This window comes from Myodes glareolus, chromosome 4 (genome assembly GCF_982192425.1).
Source record: "Myodes glareolus chromosome 4, mMyoGla1.1, whole genome shotgun sequence".
Taxonomy (NCBI): Eukaryota; Metazoa; Chordata; class Mammalia; order Rodentia; family Cricetidae; genus Myodes; species Myodes glareolus.
This window is the reverse complement of record NC_142029.1, coordinates 68,473,269-68,486,726: the sequence shown is the minus strand read 5'-3', so window position 1 is coordinate 68,486,726 and position 13,458 is coordinate 68,473,269. Positions and strand designations below refer to the sequence as shown.

At 36.6% G+C, this 13,458-nt stretch overlaps 1 protein-coding gene across 1 annotated transcript; it reads right to left on the bottom strand.

Moving 5' to 3' along the window:
- Positions 1 to 11,227: 11,227 nt before the first annotated feature.
- LOC125388831 (olfactory receptor 8G3-like) lies at positions 11,228 to 12,160 on the bottom strand. The gene has a single exon (XM_048417164.3). It carries the CDS (start codon positions 12,158 to 12,160, stop codon positions 11,228 to 11,230), a length of 933 nt encoding a protein of 310 aa, XP_048273121.3.
- Positions 12,161 to 13,458: the final 1,298 nt, after the last annotated feature.

The window sequence follows — 13,458 nt, the reverse complement described above, 5'->3', positions numbered from 1 at the left end:
AAATGGTAGGCATAGCACTGCTGAGATATATTCCTACAGCACATTCAACTCCTTCAGCCAATATATTTTAAGATATGATGCTGTGGGAGCATCTTCTGCTCTTTCAGCCAATAGCCTTTGAGATATCGGCCCACTTGGGCATGGTCTCTTATACTATAAATGCCTCTGTAAAACATGCTCTCTCTCTCTTGCTTCCAGTTCTTGCTTCTGACTTCTAGATTCTGCTCCTGTTCCCCATTTGTGCAGAGGACTATTACCTAGAACAGTGATCTGTAAGTCTTCCTTGAATAAATAAATCTTTAATATTCATAATTGTGAACTAGTGTGGGATTATTTTGTGATTTCTGGCATCACCTGGCACCCAAGCATTTGGTTTAGCATCCCCAGTTCTGAGTGCCTGCATGTCCTCTGCCAGGCTTGGAGCTCCGCCAGCTTGACATGAGTTCTGTCTTACCCACCTCAGCTGTGGCCTGTGCCTGGAGCCAACAGTTCATTTGGATATAGAATTCTTATGCAGCAGCTTTTCTTCTATGGATTGGCTGGGGTTCATTATATTTTCTCATTAAATGCTTCGGAGCAGCTTCAAGTTCCTGATCACCCCACTGCTTGCCTTCCACCAGCACTCACTATGGAAACTCAGGAGAGATGCAGGCTTCCCCAGGCCAAGCCAGCTGTTCCACAACTTCTAACAATTTGTCTTCATTTGCTATTCTAATGTTTGTGTGACCGCTGACCAATCAGGAACATCTGGGGAGCACACAGTCTGATTTATATTAAGCAACTGTTTTTAATCTGAGCATATTTTTTAGCATTGAATGATAAAAATCAGATTTAAACCAGCACATGGTTCCCAGTGCACAACGCCTACTGAGAGGTAACAGTTATTGCACTTACTTCAGCTAACTAATGTAGGGGTCGTCCTTTCATGCCACCCACATCCCACGTGTTCCATATTGTCCTAGGGGTTAAAGCACAAGACGCACACACACAGATACAGAGTTCCAGTCATCCTCAAGAAGAGAATGCCCTTTTATTCAACTAAATCCAGGGTTAAAATACCTTTGGCCCCAGTAAAGGAAAACTCCTCCCACCCAGAGGGGGCTGGGGAAACTGGCCTCTGTGGGAGTTTTTCCCCAGGCAGGTGGTCGAGGGTTCAAGGCAATGTCAGACAGGTTAAATGGGCCTTGGCGCCTGAGCTTCTTTGAGGCAGGTTGAGAAATTACCATTTTAAAGTAAAATAGATCCCTCAGGCTAATGTACCAGGCTGAAACAGAACCAAGGACAGAATTAGCAGGAAGCTTAGCTGGTTAGCATAAACATTATTTGCATCCAGTGTTTTGGCCTCAAGGATCAGGGAGGACAGGGTCCCACAAACTAAACCACAGGTAAGATTTATTATAAACAATTTAATCTTTCAAGGTCTCAATAACCTCCTTACTTACACTATTATGAGGGTTTTTGCGGTCCCAAACCCTTATATTTTTGGGAAAATATTAGAAGATATTATAGACAAAGATCTATAAAACAGCTGGTACAAAAGCAACTAGATGCTCTCCATAGTGAAGAATCTACCAGCCCTTGGAATTCTCCTTTATTTGCTGTTAAAAAGTAATCTGGAAAATGGAGAATGGTGACAGATCTGAGAGCTGTCAACAAGGTTATTCAATCTATGTGCCCTCTAGAATCAGGAATTCCTCTGCCTTCTCTGTTACTAAAGAGATGGCCTTTCATTGTGATTGATTAAAAGGACTGTTTCTTCACTATACCTTCAAAGAAAAGGATAGAGAAAAGTTTGCCATCATGGTGCCTACTTACAATAATTCCCAGCCTACTAGGAGATATCAATGAACTGTCCTCCCATAGGGAATGATCAATAGCCCCACCCTGTGCCAATTCTTTGTCAGTCAGCCATTGGAAATAATACATAAGCAATTTCCTAAGTTTATAATCTACCATTACATGGATAAAATTTTGTTATCTGATTTGAATGCAGAAAGGATGTTTGAAGAAGTAAAGAAAGTTTTGCCTAAATGTGGATTACAAATTGCTCCTGAAAATATTCAAAGAGGAGATTATGTTAATTATGAAGGTTACAGAATAGGTTTGCAAAAAATTAGAACAGAAAGGGCACAAATTAAGAGAGACCAGTTGTGGACTCTTAATGACTTTCAAAGATTATTAGAAGACATCACTAGTCTATGACCAGCTTTTGGGATAACACCTGATCTAATCGTTCATTTGCATAAAACTTTAGATGGTGATAAGGACTTAAATAGTCCCAGAGAACAGCTGAAGCAGAAAAGGTATTGACAATTGTTGAAGAGAAATTACAGCAGGCACATGTGGGTAGGGTGAAGCCAAATCTTAATTGTATTCTAGTGATATTGCCTTCCAGAATTTCTCCTATGGCAATTTTAATGCAGAGGGATGATATTATCTTAGAAAGGATCTTTTTAACTATATAAACCAAGCAAAAAATTAAAAACATACGTGGAAAAGGTCTCTGAAATAATTGTAAAAGGTAAATTGAGCCTTTGTCAATTAGCAGGTATAGACTCATTAAGGATTATAGTGCCTTTTACTGCTGATGAAATAAAAAAGTTATGAAAAACAATGAACACTGGCAAAGGGCATGTGCTAATTTTGGGAGGAGAAAGTAATAGCAATTATCCCCAAGGTGATAGACTCAACTTTATAATGAGAACTTCTTGAATTTTTCCCCATATATATATATATATATATATATATATATATATATATATATATATCCAAAAATAGATATCAGGACACAATAAAAATGTCTTTCAAATCTTGCTAAGACAGGGTAAGATGGTTCTGAAAAATTTCCTGCCTCTGAAAATGGTCTGTCAATTATGCTAGGCCTTAGCTGAGGTTGGTTGCTTCAAGATTGCTAATGAGTCTTTGGGTGATTGCTCAGGTAGTTAATTGTCTCCATTATATATTACTCACTTTAGAAACTGTTTGAGTCTGCATGACTCATTATTGTCCTAATAACTATAAAGGGTTAGGTTATAAAATGAAACAAAATGAAAAAAGTAATACTTGAAAGTGAATGCTTTGTGTGGGACTAATGCCAGTGGGAGGAAAATGAAGTCACTTTGAACAGTAGTCTAGATTTTTCATTTTGATAACACAGTCACACATTTCACATGACCCTCTTCCTGATTTATAAAATTTTGTGATTTTAAGAATAAACTTTATATATAGTATATAATCTTTGGTGAATACAAAGCCTATAAAAAGATAGTAAAAATAATGAAAATTTCTGTCTTAATAGGAATTTCTTCCTGTGTCTGTTCTCCATCAGTTTGATTATTTTTGGATGCTGGGAAATCAGCTCAGTGTCTTACTTATGAAACACAACTGTTTTACTTCTGAGTTCTAGCCACTGCCTCACTGATTGATATTAGATTCTTTTACTTTCTTCTGTGTAAGCTCACCATGGTTTTTGTGGCATTTCTTTTTTTTAATTGTATGGATAGGACTGTGGTATACATTTTTCCCTACTCCCCTTTCATCTTCCCCTCTCTTCTTCTACCTTCTGCTCTGCGCCCATGCTTCCAATTTACTCAGGAGATCTTGTCTTTTTTTCTTCTTCCAGGCAGATTCATGTATGTTTCTCTTGGGGTTCTCTTTTTTACCTAGGTTCTCTGGGATTGTGGCCTGTGTCTGGTTGTTCTTTTCTTTATGTCTAAAATCTACTCATGCATGAGTATATATTATATTTGTTTTTTGGAGTCTGGGTTACCCCACTCAGGATTTTTTTCTAATTCTGTCCATTTGCCTGAAAATTTCAAAATGTTATTGTTTTTCACTTCTGAGTAGTGTCCCAGGGAGGCTCTACTTATTGGTTCCTAGCTGCCCTGCTGGCTTAGACCTGAAAAATATCACACAGAAACTGTATTCATTAAATCAATACTTGGCCTATTAGCTCTAGCTTTTTATTGGCTAACTCTTACATATTAATTTAACCCATTTTTATAAATCTGTATATCGCCATGAGGCTTACTGGGTAAAATTCACAGCATCTATCTCTGGTGACTCCATGGCTTCTCCCTGATTCTGTCTTCTCCCTCCCAGCATTCTGTTTAGGTTTCCCCACGTAACTCTGTTCTACCTTATCATGCCTAGCCAATTTTGTTATTTGTTAACCAATAAAAGTAACACATAGACCTCCCACACCATTTTTCTTTTCTATTTAAACAAAATGGAAGGTTTTAACTTTAACATAGTAAAACTATATATAACAAAACAGGTATCAAACAAGAATTGCAGTTACAATATTTATACCTACTTTATCTTTTATCATAACTAAGAAAAACTATAGCTATAATTCTTCAGCTACATCAAAGACTCCAGAAGGATATAATATTACCTCAGTTAACAGGATGTGCATTGTAAGCAACTTCCAACACTCTAGAAATTACACAGACATCTTGCTGCCTGTATAATCACCCAAAGTCCTTCTGTACAGTTGGGGCATCTGTCTTCAGCCTACAGGCCCATAATACCCAGCAGACTTTTCCATGAAGCAAGAAATTTCAAAGACAGTTCCACCTATATTGGCAGTTTGTTAGTCATTTTCTTCTGTATCCTGAAGAATGTCTATCAGACTCTTCCATGAAGCAGGAACCCTGAAGGACCATCTCACCTTTAGGCAAGTTCAGCAGTCATTTCTCTGTGGGACTTGCATGTCCATTAAGCAGTCCTGGCAAGAGCAGTTTCTTGCCCAAATGGCTAAGGAGTTTCTTCAATGTTCATCTTCCTCTCAAAGTAATTAATTCTGCCAGGAGCAAATGTGTTTCATTGTCATGAAAGGCCCTAAGTTATTAAAAGCAAAATTGTAAATGCTATAGTCTGAAGGTCTCTGAAAGATTCGAAGAATACCTATCTAACTGAAATATAACTCTATACACCTAGAAAAATCTAACTAACATGACTAAAAGCTTGACTATTACAGATGAGTATTTTTAACTTATATTTCTTAAATACACATTATATTTTTAAATAAACTACACAAAGACCTTAATGAAGATAAGAAATACATATACATATAACAAAATTGATCTTAAATTTGTATCAATAAACCAAGATTCATACCAATGAAAATTATTCATTTCTATACAATATCCCCCTTTAAGTGTAAATGAACAATTATAAACAATATTTGGGAATATGAACATAGTTCTGTTCATACAGCTTCTGCTGATTGGGGTTGCTGTTAATCAGGTCATTCATGGTGTATCCTGTGTGCTAGGTTCATCTCAGTCGGCAGTTGGGCAAAGTGATTTTTTTGAGGTTATTCATAGTGACCTTTCACAGTTTCTTGTTCCATCAAACCACACCAGCCTAGGAGCAATCCACAGGTTCTCATCTTTTATGGAGAAAAAAGAGTCTTTTTTTCAAAGCAATATATCCTTAGACTCAAATTTTAAAGTCAAAATACCTTAATAATATATATGCTGGTTTATCTTAACAGCCCATATAACGAAATGTCTCTCTGTATTTACCTCTTTCATAGTCACAATAATATACATTATCCAGACTCTTTGTGCATATTTCATTTTTGTATGGCTTGTTTGTACTCCATTACTTTTTAATATTTATTTTATTATCTTTACTTCTTTAATCTATGACTGTCTGCACTCTGTCTCTTTGAAGACTTACCCTTTTTTTCAACTTTCTATACTCTTTTTCTTCCCTCTTCCAAGCCTTCACACATTTATCCATCACTGTGACCCATTTAGAGGTTTTTATGTCTGAATCTGTCCTATTGTGAATCTTTAATCCTTTATTGTCCAGGAGCACTTCTCAAAATGCCAAGAGCTTCTTAAAAACTCCTAGAAATAATATGGAAGAGCCTGCCCAGGCCCACAGCCAGTTCATGCCACCATTAAGCAAGTTCCAACAGTCTGCTCATAAACTCCATTCAAATGCTCTGTAGCCAGTCCTCCTGCCTGAAGGAGTTTATATTGGCAGCATGGATCAATAAGCTGGCATTTCAAAACTGCATGCCTTTTTTCCCTGCTACTGCTGAATCAGGAAAACCTCTCTGTGGCAAGCTGCCAGCTGAAAAAAAAAGTGGCTAAACTTTGTTTTGTGTGTGTGTGTGTGTCTAAAGTTTCTTTCTAAGCCCTCTCAGGTTTTACATGGATTTAGTCCACTACATTGGGACCAATTTGTTGCAAAGAGGGCCCACTTCTTGGTTCCCATCCTGCCAGCTAGCTGAGACCCAAAATAATCAAGCAGAATCTGTATTCATTAAATCATTGCTTGGTCTATTATTTCTAGCTTCTTATTGAATAACTCTTACATATTAATTTAACCCACTTCTATTAATCTGTGTATTGCCATGAGGCTGTGGCTTACTAGGTAAAATTCCCAGGATCAGTATCTGGTGGCTCCATGGATTCTCCTTGACTCTGTCTTCTTCCTCCCAGCATTCATATTAGTTGTCCCTGCCTAACTCTGTTCTACCTTATCATGCTAAGCCAGTTTCTTTATTCATTAACTGATAAAAGCAACACATAGACAAAAGGACCTCCTACACCAGAGAAACACTCCATTATGTAATTCTTAACATGACTGTATTCAACTATGGTGGAGTTTCAGCTCTAACCTACCATGTCTGGTTCCTATCATATGTAAAATTAGTTAACTGTTTAATATGTGTATATATGCATGTGTGTGTATGTGTGTGTGTGTGTGTGTTATGACTTCACATAGAGATCAGAGGACAGCCTCTAATATCTTGATAAGACTTTAATTCCAGAAAGATTACATCATATTTATATCCTTTCACTGATTGATACATATTTACTTATTTACATTTTATATTACTGTAAAGAAAGCTGTTATGAAAATCCATACATGGTTTCTGTAAGCAGATGCACTAACTTTTCTTGTGAAAACTGAATACCACATGATGTCATTCACTTTTAATCTCAGAATAGTGAGTGCATAGGAACTGAACTTAGCAAGGTGTTTACCTGAGGAAAAAGTGTTGGGTAAGGTGGGAAGATGTTATCCAATGACTTCTGAGTCACAGATAGGAGCAACGATTTTCGTGTAGATAAGGTAGAATGATTATAGATAGCAATGAATAATCTGCAAGAAAAATTCTAAAAGGCTTTTTATATAAAGAAGTGATAAATATTTGAGGCTGTAAATACATCAAACTTTATTTAAACATTGCACAGTTTATAATGTCATGCTGGTGGGAGACCATTAGTGCTCTGCACTAATTCAACCTAATTAAAGTTTATAACAACAGGAAACTAAAGGAATAGTCAGGCCTCTGCAAAATCAATTGAGAGGAGAAACCCTCTAAGATGACTGGGTACAGTTGTATAGTTATTAAATACTACAGAAGACAACAAATGAAAAAAACCCAACAGCATAGAGCAACAAAGTCATAGAAAAGTACTTAAAATCCAAGAAATGAACACATAAACTCTTGGCTAATTAAAAAAATGTATCTAAAGAGAAAAAAAGCTAGGAGTCGGAAACTTAATGTCATGTTTTGTCTCCTTTCTCAAATGGTTCTAAGAAAATATTATCTTAGGGGTTAAGAATTCTCCATCATAAGAGAGGCTTTCTCCAGCAACTGATGAGAACAGATACAGAGATTCACAGACAAACATTAGGTGGAGCTTGGGAGCCCTAAGGAAGAGGGGGCAAGAAGGATTGTATGAGTGGGGGGGGGGGTCAAGGACACCAGGAGAACATGGCCCCCAGAATCAATTAAGCAGGGATCACGGGGTCTTAGAAATGAAAGCAGCAGTCATGGAGCCTGCATGTGTCTGCACCATGCCCTCTGTATACATACTATTGTTCTTTAACTTGTAATTTTTGTCAGACTCCTAACAATGGAAGTGGGTGTGGTCCTGACTATTTCACCTGTAGTGGACCTATTTTCTCTTACTGGGTTGTTTGGTCCAGTCCTAATATGAAGGTAATTGCCTTGTCTTATTGTGTTTTGTTATGCCAAGTTTGGTTGCTATTTTCCACGATCTGTTCTCTTCTGAAGGGACACGAAGGAGAAGTAGGGATTTAGGGTATAAAGAAGGTGTGAGTGTGTGGGGGTGTGATTGAAGGAGGTCAGGGAAGGGAAGCTGTGGTTGGGATGTATTGTATGAGAGAAGAATAAAAAGATAATTTTAATTTATCGACTATGTTAAATAGCTGTTCAAGGATTTATATTCTTTCTGAGGATCTTAGTTCAGTTCGCAGGATCCACCTAGCAGCTCATCACCATCGGTGACTTCAGTAACAGGTAATCCAAAACTCCCTTCTGATCTGCACCTGTACCAGATATGCTCAATGTGGCGCACATATGGCCATACTCCAGACTAAAATATAATATTGTAAGTCCCAGTCTCTGGCCTCCATCTTTGTAGGCTCCGCCCCTGTCCCTGTGCCCGCCAAAACCTTGGCCCCTCCCTCGGAGGAGGGGCAAGGCAACCTGCCAAATCTTGACCACTCCCCCAGTCTATTTAAACTGCTCCCAGGAAAGTCTCTTTGTGGTCTTTTCTTTTCCCCCCTGTGGTTGAGTTAGTGGTTTCCCCCTTTATCCCCCCACCCCGGGTGACCTGAGAGAGCAGAAATCGCATTAAACCTGGACCTCCTTTAATTTGGCTTGTTGTCATTTGACTTAATTGGGATTTTTGCTTCGGCAGAGGGCTCATGTTAGGAACATTCCTAACAAATATGATAAAAATATAATAAAAATCAGTTATGTTAAGTACTTTTAAGAGTGCGGATCTAAAGAAAATTCATCTAGAGAGTTTGCTAGTGACAGTGAAAGCTGACAAGTTTTAAATTAATAGTTGAGAAGTAGCAATAGAATTAAAAAATTTCAAGATGCATTTAAATAAGATTTAGGGTCAGAGTGAAAATAATGGTGATCATTATAACACGAAAAGAAGTATAACGTTCAATTTACACAGACTGAACAGCTCATATTTATGCAGTGAGGATTTTTATGTATATGTATGTATGTGCATACACATGTATAAAAAGAGGCTGTGAATTTGAGAGATTCCTGGGGACAATTTTGTTGAGCTATGGGCCATTCATCCGTCTTCCATTCAACTAAGGTCATGCTCAGCTACAGTTTATATGGTGAGGAGACTGTGAGTAAAACGTACAGATAAAGTAAACTGCACTATCTGACCAACAACTTGACTGGATGAAGAGAGGTCTAGGAATAGTTAGTCATGCCTCTGGGAGTGTACGTGGTGCATTTCCAGAGATGACTTATAGGGTACATTAGCAGAAGGTAGAAAAAATTCCCACTGAAATGGGAAGCACAAACCAAATGTGCTGTTCCAGGTGGAAAATAATTGGAAGAGAGGAGGGCAACATTTTAGCTGCTTTTCCTTCTGATTATGTTTTGCTATCTTCTGTATATTTTAGTACCAGCTCCTTAGAACTTTGGCATAGTGCTAGTGATTCTCCAGGGAACTTCCAGGCCCTCTGCTAAATTGCGACTACTGAGACATTTTGATTTTTAGAATGAATACTGACTTTTGTTTATGATTTTACTTCTCCATCACAGAAATAGCATTTGTTGGATTATATAGATAACATAATAAATCTTGTTATCATCTTTGTTAAATCCAACCCTCAATACATTTTATCTATTATATTATATTTATGTATTCCCATGACACATGAATTAAAATATTAAAAAATAAATATTGAATCAGCATCATATTGGTTGTTGATATAATATAAAAACCATGTTACCCCTTTCCTGGGAATTGACATAGACTATGGATTAAGCCTTTTATATTTTTGTACATAATCCATAATCAATATGAATGTCTCCATTATTTTGAGGATCCTTGAGGAATTTTTGAAAGTTAAACTTTATAGAGTTTAACCATCAATTAATTGTTACTAAGTTTTAGATACTCATCTTAAAAGATAGTATCCAATTTTCCAGAAGTGGAAATAACAATTATAGACCTAAATTGGCAACAAGTATTCTAGGTCTTAGAGGCATTGAAAGAGACATATTGTATTAATTAATTTCAGTGCTGATAGGTAATAAAGAGACAAATACAACATAGAAAAGCAGAGTATATGTTGACTCTTACAATTACAGCATGCAACTATACTTGTAGCTCAAATTTTAAAGTTCTGAATAAGTCGTCAAAGTAAGATACAGATTTGACATCGATTTCAAACTAGAAACTGAAGTTATTATCCAACTCTTATTCATGCTGAATCAAATAGTAAAGTATCATAACATTCCCACGTGGATGATGAGATTCTCATCTTGGTAGAGAATTTGCTTGAGTTTCTATCAATTGGTAGAAAAAGACAGGCAAGATAAATGGATTTGGGACTAATAGTCCCATGAGATTTTAGTATATATTAATATATCCCTTAATGATACAAATAACTCATTAGTCCACATACCAAATGATATGAAAGTTCATAAGAAGACAAAGTATTGAAAATAGAACTCCAAAATGATAGACAATGTTGACATATGCACCAATATGTAACAGATTATTCAAAGAATATAGTCAGTAACAGATTTACAGCATCATCTTTTTTTCACTAATAATTTTTGTTAACAATATTACTTCTATTATTTTAGGCAACACTGAGCAGTTTTTAAGTACTATATATCAGGGAATTCATCTGAACACAATGCTTTATATCTATCCATAATTACCCAAATCAAAAATCATTTTGAGTAATATCATGGTCTAGCATCTAAACCCTATATACTCAATCACTTCTTATGTTCAAGACTCTGAGCATACATTTTTTAAAATTTGTAATTATGTAACTATAACTAAGACTGATCTGTGCATTACTGGCATAATTATGTAAGATATCCATTTGAGGTTTTAGGTGCATGTTATATGCTTAAAAATCTCAAGGATGATATTACAATTATCATCATTATCCTCTTCATCGTAATAGGGTTCATCACTATCACTATCATCATTGTCATTATTATTAAAAAAATATAACTAGAGCCCTCTTAAGTCTCAAGATTTTTTGTTCTATGTACCTTTTGGACATTGCAATGTAGGTTCAAAGAAGATATAAATGAGAATTATGAAAGTGTTATATAGCAAAACATCACTGGAGTTCTAAAAATACACAAAGTAGGGCCAACAAATATTATGCACAGGCAAAATAAACTCCTTTTTCTAATATGGCAACAATTGAATTCATGAGTCTACAATGCTCTCCTGTTAAGAATTTTCTTAAAGGCTGATTTGACATCCTTATTTCTCAGGCTGTAGATCAATGGGTTCAGCATGGGAACAACAGTAGTATAAAACACAGATGACACTTTCCCTTGGTCCATTGAGCTGACTGATGATGGCTGTAGGTACATGAATGCAGCAGAACCAAAGAAGATAGCAACAGCAGAGATGTGGGAGCTGCAGGTGCTGAAGGCTTTGAACCTGCCCTCAGTGGAACGGATACGCAGGATGCTGGTAACGATGAAGATGTAGGACATAAAGATGGTCAAGGCAGGTGTCAGGATATTTAATGCACTCAAGAAAAGAACCAATAGTTCATTGATGTATATACTGGAGCATGATAGCTCCAAGAGTGGAAAAAGATCACAAAAATAATGGTTTATCACATTGGTCTTGCAAAAAAACAACTTTAACATAAAGCCTGTATGAACTGATGACCCAATAATGCCCAAAGTATAAACTCCCACTGTGAGCCAGAAGCAGAGATGATGAGACATGACAACATTGTAAAGTAAAGGATTGCAGATGGCAACATAGCGGTCATATGCCATTGCAGCCAACATGTGACACTCTGCAATAGCAAAAACAAGGAAACAGTAGAGCTGAGTCATGCATTCAGGGTAGGAGATGATGTTCTTCTTTGTCAAAAAGTTCACCAGCATTTTGGGGGTAATGACAGTAGAATGGCAGAGATCAATGAAGGACAGACTGCTGAGGAAGAAGTACATGGGGGTGTGCAGGTGGGAGCTGAGCAGGATCAGGATGATCATTCCCAGGTTCCCCAGCACTGTGAGCAGGTAGATTCCAAGGAAGAGGAGGAACAGGGGCAGCTGTAGCTTTGGTTTGCTTGAGAGTCCAGCCAAGATGAACTCAGTTATCATTGAATGGTTTCCAGGCCACATTTTTCCAAGGTCTCATTACATTTTCTGAGGTTCTAAATTCAAAACGGAGACATGAGTATGCTTTTCTGTATCATCTGTGTTTTCTCTCTTCCTCGCTCCTGTGTTATTTTGGAGAGATGGAAAGATGCAGAGACAGAGACTTAAAGAATTCTGTGGAGAATATCATCCCTCATCATAGCAGACATTATATATAATTGTTTCTTAAGTTTCTCCTGTTTTCTTTGGACACTCAATGACTACAAGATCCAAGAAAGAGTAAATGGAACTTGAAATTACTACTAATCATAACATTTTAAGATGAATGTAATGTCTGTACTTTTAACTTCAATTTAAAGCAAAGGCTTATTAGATTTATTTTTGAAATATTTTCTTCCTCTCTCAAATTCTCAGTAATGCACGTATCCTGCATATTATTATTTATAATACATAGCAATTAAATTTTATCAGACTCAGAACTGACAAGAATAATAAGCATTTTCCTTCATTTCTATTTGTAACTAGAATCGTAGAACTATTTTTCATGCTTTAATTCAAACTCTAACTAGCTGGACAACTGGTTGACTTGTCAATACAGTAGCTATCCCATCGAAACTGCTGCAATTTTTATCCCATATACTTCATGTAGTCCTGCTGCCCTTCAAGGTATTGTACTTGTATCTCAACAGCAGAGGGATTGTGCTTTCTTCTAACCTGTATAGTTCCAGGGGAGGAATACATTGGCATACATTTAGTCATATTCTTTACCACTGTGGAGAAGAAACAATGGACCAGGACTGAACCCTACTAACAGGAATTCATTATTGGATTGACAGAGACCAAAATATGACTTATATTATGACAACAGTTTGGAAGACAAACACTGGTAGATTCTGTGATCATGAAGTTTATATGTATCTTTTAAAATGTTTATTGATGGTGGCTTTTGATTACCAGAATACTTACAAAATACAATTTGAAATTTTTATCAACCCACTGTAGCTAATACTGTGATGTAGCTTTTCAAAATGACTGATACATATTTAATTTATATTTTAAAGGTCCAAAAAAAATTTCAAGCAACATCTGTACTGACAAAAATGTACTTGACATTGGGGAAACAGACTTATCAGATTGTGGTCTCTAGAATGAGTATGGGTATAGACAGATAAACTGCCATTAACATCTGTGTGGACCAGCAGAGATATTTCAGCAGAAGATTAGAAGATTTTAAAAGATAAGCTTGCGAGTTTGTACTTACCCCTTTTTTTGTAGGAAATTTAGTGTTGGAGGTTTTTATTCAGCATTTCACTGGATAGACA